This window comes from Canis aureus, chromosome 7 (genome assembly GCF_053574225.1).
Source record: "Canis aureus isolate CA01 chromosome 7, VMU_Caureus_v.1.0, whole genome shotgun sequence".
In the NCBI taxonomy this organism is placed as follows: Eukaryota; Metazoa; Chordata; class Mammalia; order Carnivora; family Canidae; genus Canis; species Canis aureus.
In genome coordinates this window covers 8306416-8325479 of record NC_135617.1, presented here as the reverse complement: position 1 = coordinate 8325479, position 19064 = coordinate 8306416, and the positions used below count along the sequence as shown (strand labels likewise).

The 19064-nt window shown below is 45.4% G+C and overlaps 1 protein-coding gene and 1 long non-coding RNA gene across 2 annotated transcripts; one reads left to right on the top strand and one right to left on the bottom strand.

The window, feature by feature from the left end:
* Positions 1-5593: 5593 nt before the first annotated feature.
* CD24 (CD24 molecule) lies at positions 5594-10848 on the bottom strand. The gene is made up of 3 exons (XM_077902907.1): positions 10688-10848; positions 9806-9983; positions 5594-7276 (listed from the first exon to the last, which is right to left on the bottom strand). The coding sequence occupies exons 1-3, from the start codon at positions 10831-10833 to the stop codon at positions 7109-7111; spliced, it is 492 nt and encodes a 163-aa protein (XP_077759033.1). The 5' UTR covers positions 10834-10848; the 3' UTR covers positions 5594-7108.
* LOC144317046 (uncharacterized) lies at positions 8826-17087 on the top strand. Its single transcript, XR_013382917.1, has 3 exons — positions 8826-8980; positions 12174-12250; positions 16737-17087. It is a non-coding gene; the product is annotated as an uncharacterized LOC144317046 (long non-coding RNA).
* The last annotated feature ends 1977 nt before the right edge of the window (positions 17088-19064 follow it).

The following is a 19064-nucleotide window of genomic DNA, read 5'->3' as shown; positions in this document are numbered from 1 at the left end:
TAACAGAGAGAGAGAGAGGAAAGCACAAGCAGTGGGAATGGAAGGCAGAGGGAGAGGGAGAAGCAGGCTCCCCGCTAAGCAAGGACCCTGGGATCATGACCTGAGCTGAAGGCAGATGCTTAACCATCTGAGCCACCTAGGCGCCCCCAGATCTGCATTTTAGAGAAGAGGCATGGGGTGGAAAGACTAAAAATGAAGGACAGAGAGGCAGGAGGACAGAGAAAAGAGGCAGGTCACCTAGACATTTCTGACTTAGAAGTGACAGGATTTTGTGGCTGATTGGAGATGGAGAGAGAGGAAGAAGCTCCCAGGCTTGTAATGAGAGAGACTTGGCAGGCAGGTGCTCTGAATAGAAAAGCAGTGGGTCTGTGGAGGGCAGGTAATGAGTTCAGCTTTGGACATGTTCGGTTTCCGCACACCTTAGCACCTGCCAGTTGCTGAGAGGCGTGACAGCAAAGCCACGTCAGACCCTTTGGGCTCACAGAGATATTTCTTTGCAAAATCATAAATATGGAAACTTCCTCAAGGTTCTCAAAAAAAACTGATTTTCAAATTTGGATGTCATTTGAAGAGACACTGAAAAGCACACCGTGATGGGGACTTCATTGCTTCCAAAGGTGCCATCCAACCAAAATTAGAAAAAAAAATTCTCTTTATAGTTATGGAAGGAATCAAAAATAATCAAGCCAGCCCCAAATGAAGTTTATGAGAAGTAAAAAGCACATACTTTTCAGCTACCTAAATATTTGAGTTCTGGGTTTTTTGGGGGGGGTTTTTTGTTTGTTTTTTTGTTTTTGAGTTCTGTTTTAAGGACAATGGTGGCACTGGGTGTGTGTGTTTAGAATGCTTAGTTCTTTTTTTTTTTTTTTTTTTTTTTTATTTATTTATGATAGTCACACAGAGAGAGAGAGAGAGAGAGAGAGGCAGAGACATAGGCAGAAGGAGAAGCAGGCTCCATGCACCGGGAGCCCGACGTGGGATTCGATCCCGGGTCTCCAGGATCGGGCCCTGGGCCAAAGGCAGGCACCAAACCGCTGCGCCACCCAGGGATCCCTAGAATGCTTAGTTCTAAATAGACTTTTCTCCTCCTAATTTTATGGCATAGTTCATATTCATCTTTTTGTCTCTAAACTGTTTGCTTTTGGGGCACCTGGGTGGCTCAGTCGGTTAAGCGTCTGCTTTCAGCTTAGGTCATGACCCCAGAGTCCTGGGATTGAGCCCTGCATCAAGCCCTGTGTCAGGCTCCCTGCTCAGTGTGGAACCTTCTTCTCCTTCCTCTGTCTGCCATTCCCCTCTCTGTTAAATAAACACAATTTGAAAAAAAAAACCAAAAACAAAAACAACAAAAAAACCTGTTTGCTTTTATCTACTTTGTTCAAGAGACACCTATAAAACGAATGTTTATTACACAATTTAGCCATAAATTATGACTAGTATTTACATGTGAATTTTTAAAGTATAATCCCTAAATATAATTTAGAATAATTCTCTGATAAATATAACAGCTTAGATTAGTTTGAAATCATTTTCAAAGAATAGTTGGAAAAGTAATTCTATTTCTTCCTCCATAAGCATTAATAATTACTTTTCAAAAAAATAAAAAATAAAAAAATAAAAAATAAAAAAATAATACTTTTCAAAAGATCTACCCAAATTTTGGATTGCTTTTCTATAAACTTATATTAGATCAAGGGTTGCTGTGATGGTCACTTTTAGGATTTCAGAGGAAAGCCCTGCCATCCTCTGCAGACAGGAACTCTTCCTTGAGAAACAAGCTTTGACTTATCACTGGGCTTTAGTAAAAACTAAATGGTAACCACAGACCACGATGCACACTGAGCTGCCCTTCATGAATTGGGTGTGGTCTAACCCACCAAAACCATAAAGTTGGGTCTACACAGCAACACTCCACTGTCAAATTAAAGTGGCATACATGACATTGGGCTTGAGCAGTCCCTGGAACAACTTACATGAAGAAGTGGCCCAGTGCCCATGGCCCCTCTTCCTGAGACATTACCTTCTCTCTCCCAGCCTGCACCTATGGCTTCATGGGGAGTTCCCTGTGACCAGTGGACTAAGGAAGAAAAAATTTGATCCTGGTTTACAGGTTCTGCATATTATGCAGGTACCACCTCAAAGCAGACAACTCTAAAACTCCCTCCTGGGACATAGCTGAAGGACAGTAATAAAGGGGAATACTCCAGTGGACAGAATCACAAGAGCACTGCAGCTGGTTGTTTATTTTGCTGGAAAGAAATAGCCTTTCAGAGGTGTTGCTCTATACCAATTTATTTGTGGACAACAGCTTGGAAGGAACATGATTGGAAAATTGGTGACAAGGAAGGCCAGGAAAGAGGTCTATGGGGAGACATCTTTTTTTTTTTTTAATAATAAATTTATTTTTTATTGGTGTTCAATTTGCCAACATACAGAATAACACCAAGTGCTCATCCCGTCAAGTGCCCCCCTCAGTGCCCACCACCCAGTCACCCCCACCACCCAGGAGATATCTCTGAATGGGAAAAGAGTGTTAAGATATTTGTGTCCCGGGGTGCCTGGGTGGCACAGTTGGTTAGGCATTAGACTCTTGGTTTCAGCTTAGGTCAGGATCTCAGGGTCATAAGATCAAGCCCTGCAGTGGTCTCCATGCTCAGCAAGGAGTCTGTTTGAATTTCTCTCTCCTCCTCCTCTGCCCCTCCTGCTCATACTCTTTCTCTCAAATAAATCTTAAAATAAATAAATAAATAAATAAATAAAATAAAAAGATATGTGTGTCCCTTGTGAATATTCACCAAAAGATGACCTCAGCAGATGAGTGTTTTAAAAAGACATAAGTAGATGAGACGGCCCGTTCTTCGTATACCAATCAGCTTCTTTCCCTGGCCATCCCTGTCATCACTCAATGGGTTCATGAACAAAGTGGCCATGGTGGCAGGGATGGAGGTTATGCATAGGCCCAGAAACATAGACTTGTACTAAGGCTGACCTGGCTACAGCCACTGCTAAGTGCCGTCACTGCTGCAGCAGTGAGTTTCCCATATGGCACCATTTCTTGATCAGCCAGGTGGAATGTTGATTACATTGAACCACTTCCATCATTTTGTTCCTCCTGAACAGACACTTATTCTGGATGTGGATTTGCCTTCCCTGCATATGTTTCTGCCCAAACATCTGTGAACTTACAGAATACTTTATCCACCATCATGGTGATCCACAATACTATTGTTTCTGATGAAGGAACTTGGCCTGTGATGTGTGGGCCCACGTCAGTGTCATTCACTGGTCTTACCATTTTCCCCACCATCCTGAAGGAATGGACTGATAGAATAATCGCCTTTTGAAAACTCCAGTTACAACTCCCAGCTGGGTGGCAACATCTTCAGGGCTAGGACTTTGAATTCCAGGAAGCTTTATATGCTCCAACTATGGTGTTGTTTCTCCCATTGTTTTGCCACAATTTGCTAATCCAGGAAACCAAGGGGTGAAGATGGGGGTGGCACCACTCACTATTATCTCTAATATGTGATTCACTAGCAAAATGTATACTTCCTATCCTTGAGATCTTCTGCTCTGCTGGCCCAGAGATCTTAGTTCTAAAGGAAGGAAAGCTTCCACCAGTAGACACAGTAGTCAGTCCACTGAACCAGAAGTTGAGACAGTCACCCAACCACTTTGAGCTCCACAAATCTCTGAATCAACAAAGGAGTTACTGTGTTGTTTGGATTGATCCTGACCCAAGGGAAATTTTGGTTGCTACTACACAATGAAGTTTAAGGAAGAGGATGTCTGGAATAACAGATCTGTTGGGGCATCTCTTAGTACTATATATCCTGTGTTTCAAGTCAGTAGGAAACTACAACCAAATTCAGGCAAAGGTTTAGGTCACCTCTCCAGGTTGAGAACTATGACCAGCTGAAGTACATGCTGAGGGCAAAGGAAATTATGAAATGGATGATGGAAGGCAGCTATAAATACCAGGTATAGCCATGTAACTGGTTGTTGAATTGAGGACTAAGTCAAGTTCTTCCTTATGTTTGTATATATACGTACACACACATATATATACACACAGAAATAGAAAATTTGTTTTCTTCCCTCATCGTGTATCATTACATACTAACAACAGTAAACTTCATATTACATTACTTATGTAGATCATCAAGAAGAGTGAGCATGACTCAGAGTTTGCATCCTTTTCTAGGGAGAAGGTTGTTCAGGGTCATATACAGGAATAGTTCTATCACATCAGATATAGGACCTTGTTATTGTCCTTATTTGTTGATTAAGTATGGTTCAAAGTGGAGTGTGAGTGCCAGGTTGACAAGAGGTGGACTGTATAACCATCAGTTCATGTGTCAACTTGGGTAGTCCCCTTGTTCAGCCAAACACTAATCTAGGTGTTGCTATGAAGTCTTTTGTAAAGGTTTTTAATGTCTGTTATCTATTGACTTGGACTCTCCTCTGGGTGGGCCTAATCCCATCAGCTCAAAGGCCTTAATAGAACTGGTTTCTTGAAGAAATTGTCACCTGTGGACTAGGTCCCACTCATTCCCAAGTTCCATCCTGTCTTTTCTGATAGTCCCTGACCAGCAAAAAAGATGTTAGAGATAGAGTCCAGGAATACACTAGAAGGGTCAAAGAACTCTAGAGTGTGAAAGGAGCAGATGGAAGCCATAGCTTAGGAAACCAAGGGACTTGTGAACCATAGTGCAGACGTGAAAACAGTGCCAGTAATTAAAGACTCCGGGACTTAGCACATGTTCCCTCCATCAGAAATGGTCCCCCAGATCTCCGCTCAAGTGCCCAAGACCATAATCACTCAGTCCATAGCCTGTGACTCACCACTCTGGCCACTTTTCCTCACAGCACTAGGTGACAGGACATACTGCTTTATCTGTCATCAGGTACATACTCTTTCCCAACCAAAGTAACTTGCCCGGCAAGTTCAGCATTCAATCTTCAGTACCCTGGAATTTAGCTGGCATCCAACAGCTGTTGAATAACTAGGGGTACTCCCTTCCTTAAGAGCTTAAAGATGACAACTTCCAAATTAACTCTTTAAATAAAACCTCCTGCTAATTGGCAATGCAAAACAGCTGAACTGTAATGTTTTGGTTGATAAGAAAATATTGATAAGCTCTTAATAGTTTAAATAGACTCCTACAATCATGATAAGCCACAAAGTATTTGCTGCAACAGAAAAAATTTAAAATCTGGGGCACTTGGGTGGCTCACTCAGTTAAGCAGCTGCCTTTGGCTCAGGTCATGATCCTGGGGTCCTTGGATTGAGCCCCACATGGCACGCCCTGCTCGGTAGAGAGTCTCCTCTCTCACACAAACAAAATAAAAAAAAATTAAAAAAATAAAAATAAAAATAAAATAAAATAAGAAAAACTTAAAATTCAGTAGGGGCGCCTGGGTGGCTCAGTTGGTTAAGCGTCCAACTCTTGGTTTTGGCTCAGATGGTGATCTCAGGGTCAGGAGGTGAAGCCCTGCACTGGGCTCTGAGCTGGACATGGGGCCTGCTGAAAATTCTCTCCCTCTGCAACTACCCGACTTAAAAAAAAAAAAAAAAAAAAAAACAACCTTAAAATTCAATAGATTGCTCTTTCAGCCATTTCTTTTTATTTACAGTTTGTGTTCAATGCAAATCAATTCCATAACATGAGAAGTTACTATGAATCAAAGCATAAATACACAAACACAATATACAATCCAAAACTGATGTACAGCATTCAGGGATGAAACAAAACGTAATGTTCATTCACACACACAGTAGCTTGAGATCTGTTGGATATTGTTGTTCTGGTGTAGGTTCCTAAAGATGGGAAAAATGACTTTGGTTATCAAGACTACTGTGGCCATATTAGATACTGGAACATCTAAGCATCAGTGTGTGACCATGCGAACAAAAGACCTTAGAGTGTCTATTTTTAAAAAGCTTTCTGTGCATCGAGGCAGTTGTGAAAAGATTTACTTTCCAGAATCAAGCCCACTTTAGGCTTAGGACCAGGTTCTAACTATCTAAAAATATTGACTAACAGAAAGTGTTCCAAATGTGGCTATTCTGATTCAGAGTTTTTTTTTAAAAAAAAAAGTATTTACAGAAAAAGTATAAAAGTTTTTCCGAATTTAATGTAAGCAAGCTTCCAGTCTTCACTTCCCAAAAATTTGATTTATGATTTTTGGCTCCCGCACATATTTTGCCTTTTTTAATTTCAAGATTTGTCGATTTTACCTTCAAAACAGATCATTTTTAAATTTTAAGAAGTACTCCACCTATGCAGAAATAAGCATTTTGAAATTAGTTGAAGTCAACGTACTTCTACTCTTTGGAATCAGTTTAGCTAAATGAATCTGGCACCCTTGTTCAATAGGAATAAGTGATAAGTATTTAAGCAAAATTTATTCGTTATGCTTCACAATCAGGGGTAGATTCCAATCCATCATTGCCCTGGCACATGTCAATTACTATATAAAAAATCAAATGCAATGTCAAACCCAAAGCCTCAGAGGAAAGAGTTCAGTTCCCAAGAAACAGTGATAGCTTAACAATGTAAAACTTTTATCTAGAGTACATAGGCATTAAATTAGTACTGCTGAAACAATGCATTGAGGATTTACAGTAACACCTGGAAGTTCCTTCTAATGTACATATAAATAGAATCATGGAAGCTTCTTGTATTAACCGTTTTATGGCCTTCAAGATTTAATGAACCGAATGAAAACTGAATCTGTTCATATCCCATCTTTTACATCTCGGTAAGAGAAAATCTATTCTCATTTTCAAGGTAGAATTTTACATGTCCATACTTTTTAAGCCACATTTAAAGAAATTATCTCTTATCTAATCTTGGATGTTGTCTCTTCATCTTGTACATGAAACTCCAGTAGATTTAATAGACATTCATCATCTAGTCAAACCCTTCACATGTTCTTCAAACCAATCAAATTTGGGATCCTCAACATTTTGTGTCAATAAAATAAGGTGTGCAATTAGCAGATTCAATGAAGACCTTTATTTTTCCTTGTCACACTGGATGTCTAGACGCCATTTGGATTGGGTTTAGAAGATGGGGAAGTATAGACGTTTCTTGGCCTGAGTCTTTTAACAGTAGAGATGTAGAAGGGAGAATGAGATCACGAAGAGACTGGCTGTTGACAGCAGAGCACCGCCAGTTGGTGTGGTGGTGGTATTTGCTGGATTTGGGGCAGTCGAGGTACTCTGGGAGGAGTTACTTGAAAGTGTTACAATAGTTGTTTGATTTGAATAAATCTAAAATATATAAAAAAGTTACACTGATAAATTTCCACACATCACAGCTGCCTCCCTGTACACCTACTATGCAATTAGATAGATGATATGTTCTTAAATTGCTCTTCTCCCATTATTTCCTTACCCCTGCCCTTTTAATTCTGAATTCTTGCTTAGTCCCAGTAAATCATTCTTTCAGTTTCAACACAAACTACCTACAGATGCCTAAATTACTACAAGTAGCAGCAACCAAAACTGTTCCTCGGTAACTATAACTCTCAAGAGTGTGACTTTATTTTTAATTCTTTTTTGAAGAAATAAAGGACCAAATTAACTAATCTAGTTTTTGTGACCATATTGACTTACTGGCATCACAAAAAGATTTACTCTGTTCTCCCAGGAAGTGGAAGATTTTACAGTTGCATGACTCACTTGGATTCTAAAATACTGTACAATTTGTGAATTTGTAAAACGGTCTACCCTGGATTTGCTAGGTAACTTTCCCATACCCACTTAACACAGCCTTGCATTTAATTGGAGGGGACATGGGATACCCTATCTGCTCCCTGAAATCTTGAAATTCTATAGATATATACAGTCCCCGAAATGGCTACAATATGGGTTTTAAACTGAAAGATAGGAGCCCTTTCCTTGAAGCATAAAGACTTCTCCTCCAAACAACAGGAAGTCAGAATGACTTCACAAAAGACACCAAGGAGGTCTGGTGTTAAGTTTTCACCAGTGGCAGCGTCCCTGCCTGGTCATTAAGCCCAGCGCTGTGGCCAAGAACCAGGGTTCCCCCAGTGTCCCGCTGCCTGAGTGGCATCATTCCCCACACTGATTTTTCAAGTCACGAAATGCACAGTCCAGCGGGGCACGTGATAATCTCTCCTTTGTCACAGAACAAAGGCAGATGGGAGATTTCAGCTCTCCCTGCGAGGGAGGGTTTACAAGGGCTTCTGATTACAGGCAGGAGGGAGGATGTGGCAAGGGAGGTCTGGGCCACATGCACATTTCGCTGCCTAGGATCCCAAGACAAATCCATCCTGTAGCAGCATCAGCTCCCTTTGTTGTAAAACCCATCATTAGGCAAATAGGGGCTTAAAATATGTAAACCCTACCCGCCACCCCCACCCTCCAAAAAAAAAAAAAAAAAAACTAAAGAAAAATGTTGATCAAATCAAACATCTTTCCTGGGCACCTACTGTGTGCAAGATTCAGCTTGTCCTACCAGGAAACAGCACTCCCACTAAAAGGAAAGCATGAATGATATGGGAAATTATTTAAAGCGGGGCGCTGTTTGGGGACAATACCTGGTTTGGGATGCCTGGGTTATCTGTTCTCATTTATACAAAGACCCCATAGTGCAGCAGGTGACCTTTGTCACAGAGCCTAGTGCACCAAATTGGAGAATCTAAAGGTCCTGCTCCACTAACAAAAGAAACTAATGTTAATCTAGGAAATGGACATCAGACAGCAATTTCCCCACCCAAACTAGATGCGCCTCACTAGAGCCTCCCTCTTTGAAATTTCGGGGGTGTGTGGGGGGGAAATCTGGTCGGAGAGGAGATGGGGTGCGGGAGGGGGTGGGGGGGCAGCCCGGTTCCCTGCGGCCGCGCCCCTCCCCCACCGAGGAACCGCGGAAGGCTCGGGGGCGCAGCCGACCCGCAAGACAATAGGGTGCAGTTACCGGGCCGCGGAGGGGAAACTGAGGAGCGCTGGCCGGTGAGCCCAGGCCGTCGCGCCCAACTTGTCGGAGGCAAAGCCCGGGAGACGCTCCTCCCCGGGGCCCACGTCCCCACCCCTGGCCCCTGGGCGCCAGCTGCCGGGAAGACCGACCCTCCTCGCCGCCCCCCGCCCCGCTCGGGCCCCCCAGGCCCGGCTGTCCCCGGAGCCTCCGCCCTCGCGGCCGCCCCCACCCCCCGCGGGGCAGCGCAGCGCCCGGGAGCCGCGCGGACGCGAGGTCGGGTCCCGGGAGAGCGCAGCCGGGCAGGGGGCGGCGGCGGCGGCGGGGACAAAGCCTGGCGGGGGGGGGCGGGGGGCTCGGGGCCGAAGCGTCCCCCGCCGCCCGCCCAGGGGCACCGATCGGGCGGCCGCGGGGCCGCGGGGGGGCACGAGGTGGGGCGCGCACCGTAAGGCGGTCCCCGGGAGGGCGCGGGGTCGGGGGGGCCACCTCGGGGGCCCCGAACCGGCCGGGAGGAGGAGGGCGGACAGCTGCGCCCCCGAAGGGGCTCGTCCCCCCTTTGTGTGCGGTGCGCGCGGGGCGAGGACGCCCCTGCAGCGAGCCCGCTGCCCTCCCGGGACGGCGCGAGGTCTCCGCGCGCCCCACAGCCGGGCCGGGGCCCCCCGCCCACGCGCGGAGGTGCGTTGTCCCCGGGGCCGCGCCCCCCACCCCCACCCCCACCCCCACCCCGGGCCGAGCGCCGCGGGGCTGTGCGTCCGCGCCCCAGTCGGCGGCCGCGGGGAGGGGGGGCGCAGGCCGGTCCCCGGGGGCCGCTCCGCCCCGCCCCCCCAGCGCCGACCCCGAGCCCCCGGGCGCCCGGGCTTCACCTGCGTGGGTAGGAGCAGCGCCAGGAGCAGCAGCCCCAGTCCGAGCCTGGCCACCATCGCTCTGCCCATGTCCGCTCCGTCGGGGTCGGTGCGCGGCGCGTGTCCCTGGCTGCGGGGCGAGTGGAGGACGCGGGCTCGGGGCGGGCGCAGGCGAGGTGGGGAGCGCGGCCGGCGGGACCTTATATACCGGGACCATCACAATAGCCGTGACGTGCTGCCGCCCGCCCACCCGCGCTCCCCCCGCCGCCGCCCCCCGCCCCCCGCCCCCCCCGGCCTCGGGCGCCCCTCCCTCCCTCCCTCCCTCCCTCCCCTCCCCCCGCCGCCCCGGAGCCCCCGGGGGGCCGGGCCGCGGCAGGTGGGCGGCGGGGCGCCGGCGGCACGCGGCTTTGTGCTCCGGGGCGGGCAGCGCGCAGGCTGGCACCGGCGCCCGGCGACTCCCACGCAGGACCCGGGGCGAACTCGCGAACCACACACGCCGCTCCCGGGGCCCGGCCCAAGTTCCCTTTGTTTCCCCGGACCTGCCATCTTCCCCCCACCCCCGAAAGAGACGTCCGGGGCCCCCGCGCGGCGAGCCGCCCTCGGTCCCGGGCCGGGGCGCGCGGGGAGGGGGGCCCCGGCTTGGGCTCTCCCCGGCCCCCGCCCCAGGGGAGGGGGCCCCTTCGCGGGCTCCTGGGACGCGTGTGCTCGGCCCCCCGCTTTGTGCTCCGAGCCCTGCGCCGGCCTCGCCGCGGAGCCCCGGGGCGCATCCCGGGGGCGCACCCGCCCCCCAGCCTGGGCTCCGCTCCGCTCCCCGCGCCCCTGTCGGCGGCCACGCGGCCACGACCCTCCGGGGCGCCGGCCGCCCCTCCCCCTCCAGCCCCCGCCGCCCTGGGGACCCCGCACCTCTCTGGCGGCCCCTTTACAATTCCCGGCCCCTCCGGAATTCCTGGAGGACACACTTCTTGGGGCCCCGTTGCAAAGCACTTGGTCGTCATCCGCTCAAAGCCTGAGCTTTTGGGGACGGGCCTTGACTTTTCCGTCGCTGCCATTAGGCAATTTAATGAACTGGCGCAAATAGGAAGATTAGTCATTCTGCAGGTTTGAGTGGAAAATATTTTCCAGCCGTTCTACTGCAAAAACTTTAGGGCATCCAGCAGAAGTGGAAGTCATGTTACCAGTGGAATATTTTCGGTTTGAATGTTTATTGCAGGATTTAAGCCTCTTAAAGTTTGCCGGAGCGTCTGAGGGTCTTTAAAGGAGGACAACGGAGACCCAAGCTAGTAGGGTCGTGGATTTGTTGGAATCTCACCTTTCCCCAACAGTCCCGTGACAATGGGCTCCACAGTGGTGGGTCGTTGGCCCAGTGGCTCTGTGCCTCAGTGGTCAGCCTCTAACTCAGTAACTTTCCACATTCGGTATGTGCTTGGGAACACAGGAATTTCTGTCCTGCACCAGGGTTATCCCATTGTATAGAAATAACCTTCTCCAGCCTCCTGCGGTGTGAACGGACTGGGGCTCGGGGAGTGCCTACTTCCAAGGCAGGGCTCCGAGCACCTGGGCAGAAGAATAAGAATAAGAGAAGCAGCTTATTGTACTAAGTGGTGGTATTCACAGCATGCCTTTATTTTTATTGATCCCCCCCCACCTCCTCCTCCCTCCTCTTATTAATTTAAGGAGCTGGACTAATGGAATGGTTAAGAATACAGGCTCTCGACTCAGAGTGTCTGCGTTCAAATCCTACTTGTGCCAGAGAAAGCCTCAGTTTCCTCATCTGTAAAATGGAGGTAATAGAACCACTCTTAATTGGTTATTAAAGAGTTACTGTGTATAAAGTGTTAGAACAGTGCCTGTCTCATGCCGGAGCTCTCAGGTGGTGTTTGCTCTTGCACGGAAGGTCCCAGGAACTGGAAAACGACTTACCTTCTTTGCAGCTGTGACTTGTGAAAGAAATAACAAGCATCAAAGAGTACCCCAAATTGGTAAGGGACTTGGGATCTCTGCTTTGTGAGCCACTTCATCACCAGCTAATGAGACTGCATAATTCACAAAGCAAGGCCCTTCACATCTGCTTAGCAGTTCCCGTGGGCATCCTATACAGGGTGTGGCCCAGAGCGTTGGCAATTCCCGATTCTGCAGGCTTAGCCCTCCTGGAAAAAGCCCTCTTGACAAATGCCCATTTCACCGGCCCAAACCTTTCCCCTGAGATTCTTTTTGTCGATGATTTCTTCATGTTTATCTGCTCCTGGTTTCCTGTACTCATTTGTCTGCTTTTTCCCTTAGCCAATAATAACTCACGCTACTAAATTGTGAATCTCATCAGTTCTCCTAGAATTTTTCTTAAGACACATGTCCAATTTCCTTTTTTTTTTTTTTTTTTTTTTTTAAGTAGGTTTCACATGCAATGTGGGGCTTGAACTCACGACACTGGGATCAAGAGTTGTACGCTCTGGAGACTGAGCCAGCCAGGTACCCCTCCAATTTCAATTTTTACAGAGAAATTATTTCACGGAATGATCTTAAAACCAGTTGATTCAATAAATTGAGGAATATGTGGAAAGCCATAACTTTATATTTTACTATTTTTTTCATGAGATGGCATGTGACCTAACTTTTTTATACTAGTTCTCTTATTAGTAAAACTAAGGGAGCAATACCTACAATTTCTTTTTTTTTTTTTAAGATTGTATTTATTTATTCATGAGAGACACAGAGAGAGGCAGAGAGACCCAGGCAGAGGGAGAAGCAGCTTCCCTGCGGGGAGCCCGATGTAGGACTTGATCCCAGGACCCCGGGATCACACCCTGAGCCAAAGGCAGACGCTCAAACACTGAGCCACCCAGGCATCCCATTACCTACAATTTCTAAGTTCAGAACTCTGAGGAATAGTACAGAACCAGACTGGCACACCTTACAGTAGACTCCAGAGTCAGACCTGTATTTGAATCCTGACTCACCACTCTTTAACAGTCCACCCTACACCCATGAATTCCTCACCTGGCAAATTTTACCCGCTTCACAGGATTATGCACTTAACTGAGATAAGGTGCATGTTTAGCAGAGTGTCCACCACATAGTAAGAACTCACTAAGATGCCACTTCTGTTGCTATAGGGCATATTCATTATGGGTTTTTTTTTTTAATATTTCATTTGTATAGCATTTGCTCTTTTTTTCAAGCATCTTTGCATGTGGCATTTTATATGTGCGGCGATGAGACCAGTGAGGTCAGTGACCTTAGTTTCATTTACATTTCTGAGGCAGGAGAAGTAACTTGTGTAAGGCCCCGTAGCCAGTTATGGTGCCTCACCTTGAAGCTAGAGCCACAGCTTCCTGACCCAGGTCCCAGGTATTCTCTACTTCGCCAGCAAGAGCGGAGGCCCTGTCTTCTCTACCTCATAGCCTCTGCACCTAGCAGTCAATCAGTATTTGCTGCTTGAATGGACTCACATTAAGGGAGCAGGTTAATTTGCTTTTTAAGGCGAACTAATAAATCCTATTTCTAGGGCAGTAGAAGATATTATTTGACATTTTTAGCACTTCTCAGAAAAATGGATGTGAAATATATTAAAATCCAATAAAAGATATTCCTTCTGTGCTTTATACCAGAAATGGTGGCTGGAATAATCAAATATTTCATTTAAATTCTATTCTACAATATGGTGCTATTCTTATTTATGTTCACAATATTCTTTCCCCTTATTTCATGCCACCCTAGATTTGGCTGGCATTTAATATTTTAATTTATCCTGATTTTTTAGCTAAGCCTTGTTCTGTTCTCAGGAACTCCAGTGTCGTTTCAACTGTGAGTTGACAGCGAAGGTAACAAAGTGAATTAGCGCTTCTGACTGAATAGGTTCTGAGTCCCGTGCTGGAGCTGGTTCAATCCGCTGGTGGAGGCTCCCCCTGACTCTGTGGGTACATGCTGCCCCCTGCTGGCCATAAGGACCCCCCTCAGCTCTAACTGTCAAACAATAAAAACTCCTTTGTGTTGATTTTAAAAACCCTGAATTTTTGAAGCCCCATAAAGCTAATAAACCACGGTGAACTTCTTTAACTTTTGGTTCTTTTTTTCCCCTGTAGAGTCTCTCAAAGAAATTCTCTCAGGTCTTAAGCTCCATCCAAATAAGAAAACAAATGTAAAGTGAAAGAATTATGTGCACAGAATTGCATTTTCAGATGTAAATTGGGTAGTAGGATGCCTACCTCTAAGCATCCGGGGATTTTTTTCTTAAGGAAATGAAAAAAAAAGAAGCAGCAGCACCAACAACTCTTAATCTCCTTGGCCAGATTTTAAATTCAGTGCCCCCATTGTGTTGGCAAGGATGTGAGAAAGCAGGCCCTCTCCTCAATGCTGATGGGATTATGGAAAGGAATTTGACATCTATCAGTATTAAAAATACTTTTGCAGAAATCTAAAAGGATATATGTTCAAAGATTTGTTGCAGCACTGTTTATAACCACAAAGGATTGGAAATCAAGTATCAAAGACCCGAGGCCCAGCTATAGAAGTGACAGTATATCCGTATCATGAAATATTTTAAGTCATTTAACAGAAAAAAAAAGAGTACTTATGTACTACAAAGAAAAAGCTCCAAGATAAATTCTTAAGTGAAAAAAAGAATTTCTGTACATACAGAACACTATGTACAGTATATTATCTGTGATTAAAAAAAGAAAAAAAACTAGACAGAAAAAGACTATTTCCACAAAGATACAGAAGAAATTGATAGCGGTGCTTGCCACCAAGGAGGGGACCTGGCTGGCCAGGGCAGAAACGTTAAGACCCATTTTTCATTACATACTGGTTTGTACTTTCTGAATTTTGTATCATTATTCATTCACAAAATATTTAAATAAAATTATTTAAATAAATTAATAACCCAATACATTCTAGGGCCTTCCTTCCCAGACTCCCAGAAAACAAGCAAGTGGAAAGCCCACCTGTGTAGCCCTAGTGGCCTTGGGATGTCCTGGCCCTCTCCAGGAGCCCTCCTTCCTTCCATCATTCACAGGCTATGGGGTGTTGTTTTTTTTTTTAAGATTTTATTTATGTATTCATGAGAGACACAGAGAAAGAGAGAGAGAGGCAGAAACACACAGGCAGAGGGAGAAGCAGGCTCCACGCAGGGAGCCTGACGTGGGGCTCGATCCCCAATCTCCAGGATCACACCCTGGGCTGAAGGCAGCGCTAAACCTCTGAGCCACCCGGGCTGCCTCACAGGCTCCTTAACAAAAATTATAGTATTGCCTCATTTCATCCATCCTATGACAAGTGACACCAGTTCTCTCGGGTCCAGGTGACACATGCACAAAAGCTCTCAGGAAAAATAACCGAGCTGTAGGAAAAAAAAAAATGAAAAATCCCCTGGCGAAGCTTCAGTCTCCTTATTTTATCCTCTCTGCAGAGCAACCAATTCGGGAGTCTGAAGGGGAAGAAAAGCTTGGGTTTGGGCCTTACTTTTGCCAGGGGAAGGCCTGAGCTGGGTAGGCTCATTCCCTGTAAGAGATCTTTTCAAAATTCCCATTCCACTCCTGGACAGGAGATGGAGTCAAGGCCTCATAGGGTCATTAAATTCTAGGGTAAATCATTGAAATCTCACTTCTACCTCACAGAAGAGAATCTCCAGGCCATAAAATGATGCTATACATCATTTGCCATTTGTGTGTGAACCCTCAATGATCCTTTGCATGAAAATAATGCAATTGGAAGAGTGGGAAGTATGTGTATTTTTCATACCTAGATGACTTTCCATCGTATTTCCATGTCTCTTTGTTTTTCCTGGTCTTTCACTTTATGTTAGGTTTAAAGCAAGCGGGTCTCTCATGCTCTAAGAGATGACTAAACTTTTAAGTGGCCGGGATAATTGGATTAAAGATTTTTATTAACCAAAAGAATGTTGTAACATATAACACAATGGTATATTTAATGAAACGTTACTCAACAATCTCGAAAGCAGATGCTGCTTGCGTCTTACCCAATAGAGTTTTAAAATGTGACTCCAAAGAAGAAGCATTCTGTAATAGTAAGCCATTAAAATAAAGCCAGATGAATTTAATTTAATTAGCTAGACTGAAGAGAGATTCTCTATTGAGAGCCATATATTTGGATCTAGATCTTGGAGTTTTAAAAAAAAAAGTCAAAAAAAACTTTTTTAAGATTTTCTTTTCTTTTTTTTTTTTTAAGATTTTATTTATTTATTCATGAGAGACACACAGAGAGAGAGGCAGAGACACAGGCAGAGGGAGAGACAGGTTCCATGCACGAAGCCTGATGTGGGACTTGATCCTGGGATTCCAGGATCACGCCCTGGGCCAAAGGCAGGTACTAAACCACTGAGCTGCTACCCAGGGATCCCCCAAGATTTTCTTTTTGAGTAATCTCTACACCCAGCGTGGGGCTTGACTTTACAACACTGAGAGCAGCAGTCACATGCTCTACTGACTGAGCCAGCCAGGCAACCCTCCTCTCAATAATCTTTTATATTTTTTTTTCAGATTTTATTTATTTATTTTTAAGATTTTAATTTATTTATTCATGACAGAGAGAGAGAGAGAGGCAGAGACACAGGCAGAGGGAGAATCAGGCTCCATGCAGGGAGCCCGATGTGGGACTCGATCCCGGGACTCCAGGATCACACTCTGGTCCAAAGGCAAGCGCTAAACCACTGGCCCCCCCAGGGATCCCTTTTTTTCAGATTTTAAAGTAATACATTTCCAAAATACAGGAAAGTATAATAAAGAATATCATCATATTGTACAGCTGAAACTCATATAACACTGAATTTAAAGGAAGGATATTAACGTTACCGACAGCTCACTAATCAGAAGTAACCACTAATACATTTTTTAATATTTTATTTTTGCTTCCATCTATCTGTATATTTAGTTTGTTTCTTTGTTTTGCTGAATTATGAGCAAATGTGCATAAGATTTTCTTTTTTTTTTTTTTTAAGATTTTCTTTATTTATTCATGAGAGACCCAGAGAGAGAGGCAGAGACACAGGCAGAGGGAGAAGCAGGTTCCATGAAGGGAGCCCAATGCGAGACTCGATCCCAGGACTCCAGGATCAGGCCCTGGGCCAAAGGCAGACGCTCAACAGCTGAGCCACCCAGGTGTCCCAACCGTACAATAGTCTAATTTGACATTTGTTTCTATTATACATAACATTAAAACATCCTTATGCATGTATTCTGTTTTCATTTCTGCGTGTTTTCTTATGCTATGTTCCTAAAAGTGGAACTTTGGGTCTTGAAAATAAACTGCCAACTTGTCCTCTAGAAATTTATACTCACAACACTAGTGAGAGTGCCTGATTCACAAACCTTTGCTAAATGTGAGAATTATAGTGTCAACGATATTTTTAAATTTCATCAGAAAAAGATGTTATTTTTATTTGTATTTTCACTGTCAGTGAGATTAAGCTTTTTTTCCAGCTACTTATTAACCACTTGGATTTTTCTTCTTTTATTTTTCTTTAAGATTTTATTTATTTATTCATTAGAGACACAGAGAGAGGGAGAGAGAGGCAGAGACACAGGCAGAGGGAGAAGCAGGCTCCATGCAGGGAGCCCGACATGGGACTCGATCCAGGGTCTCCAGGATCACGCCCTGGGCCGAAGGTGGCCCTAAACCGCTGGGCCACTGGGGCTGCCTGGAATTTTCTTTTTTTTTTTTTTTTTAAGATTTATTCATTTATTATTTTAAAGAGAGAGTCGGGGAGGAAGGGGCAGAGGGAGAGAGAGATTTGAAGCAGACTCCGTACCCAGTCAGGGGCCCAATGCGGGGCTCGACCTCACAACCCTGAGATCATGACCTGAGCCCAAATCACGAGTTGGATGCTTAACTGACTAAGCCATCTAGGTGCCCCTGCAATTCTCCTTTTACGAATTGTTCTTTGTACATGTTGCCTGTCCACAGAAGTGACATGTCAAGAGTGAGCTCAGGCTGAGGAGACGCTGTATTAGATGTGACTTGATTAGATCAAATAGAGTCCATTATTGAAAGGATACAGAAGCAAGTTAGCACAGTCAGGCTTCAAAGCAGAGAACTACCGTATTTTCCAGGATAGTTAGAACGTGTTCCTAGCTCCTGAAATCCTCCGTGGGGGTGCATAATTACAGATGAAAAAAATCTAGGTGAATGTGGTTGAAATTAGACCTTCGAGAAGCTTAGTGGTCTCTCTCAACACCCAGACTTATATACATAAGGCTAACACAGTTCTGCTCATAAACTCCTCTGAACAGTAGAGGCCACCTCCACTGGTCCTGGAGTTATCTCTTCAATCTCACAGTTACACTACGCACAGTATGATTATAAGATATGGTACCCGGAGGCATGAACTTGGTTCCCTCAGTCACCTTCAGCCTCAAGAGGAAAACACATCCTCGTTCAAATACATTTGAAATTAGAATATTTATGATAGGTGTCATTTTTCCACATACCCTTGGGCATCAAGCTAGTAAGCCCTTGACTCTGCTCAAAGGCTCATCCTGTTTTTTTCTTATTTTATTGTCAGAGCTTTTTATTTGTTTTTATTTTTTAAAGATTTTATTTATTTATTCACGAGAGACACAGAGAGGCGGAGACATAGGCAGAGGGAGAAGCAGGCTCCCTGCAGGGAGCCCGATGTGGGACTCAATCCCAGAACCCCAGGATCTCATGACCTGAGCCAAAGGCAGACGCTCAACCACTGAGCCACCCAGGCACCCAGAACTTTTTATATATTAAAACAAAACAAAACATTTGCAGGGGCACCTGGGTGGCTCGGCCAGCTAAACCTCTTGATTTCAGCTCAGGTCATGAGCTCAGGGTCATGAGATGGAGCCCCATGTCCAGTGCTACGCTGGAGGGTGGAACCTGCTTAAGATTCTCTCTCTCCCCCTCCCTCTTCCCTTCCCCTCACATCTCAAAACAAAACAAAACAAAAAAAAAACACTAGAAATTCATCTGAGTGAGGTTCTTACATGTATGCATATGACTGACCAGAATCAAATTAAGGGTAGGACTGCCAAACTACTAGGTAGTTACTAGGTTACTACCTAGTAACCGATCTACAAAGAACTCTACAGGATCACAAAAAGTAAAATGAGAAAGACAATGTTTTATTTATTGATTTGTTTGTTTATTTATTAAAGATTTTCTTTATTTGAGAGAGAGAGCATGAGCAGGGGGAAGGGGCGGAGGGAGAGGGAGAAGATTCCCCACTGAGCAGGGAGCCCAATGCAGGGTTCAATCCCAGGACCTCAAGACCACGACCTAAACCCAAGGCAGACGATTAACC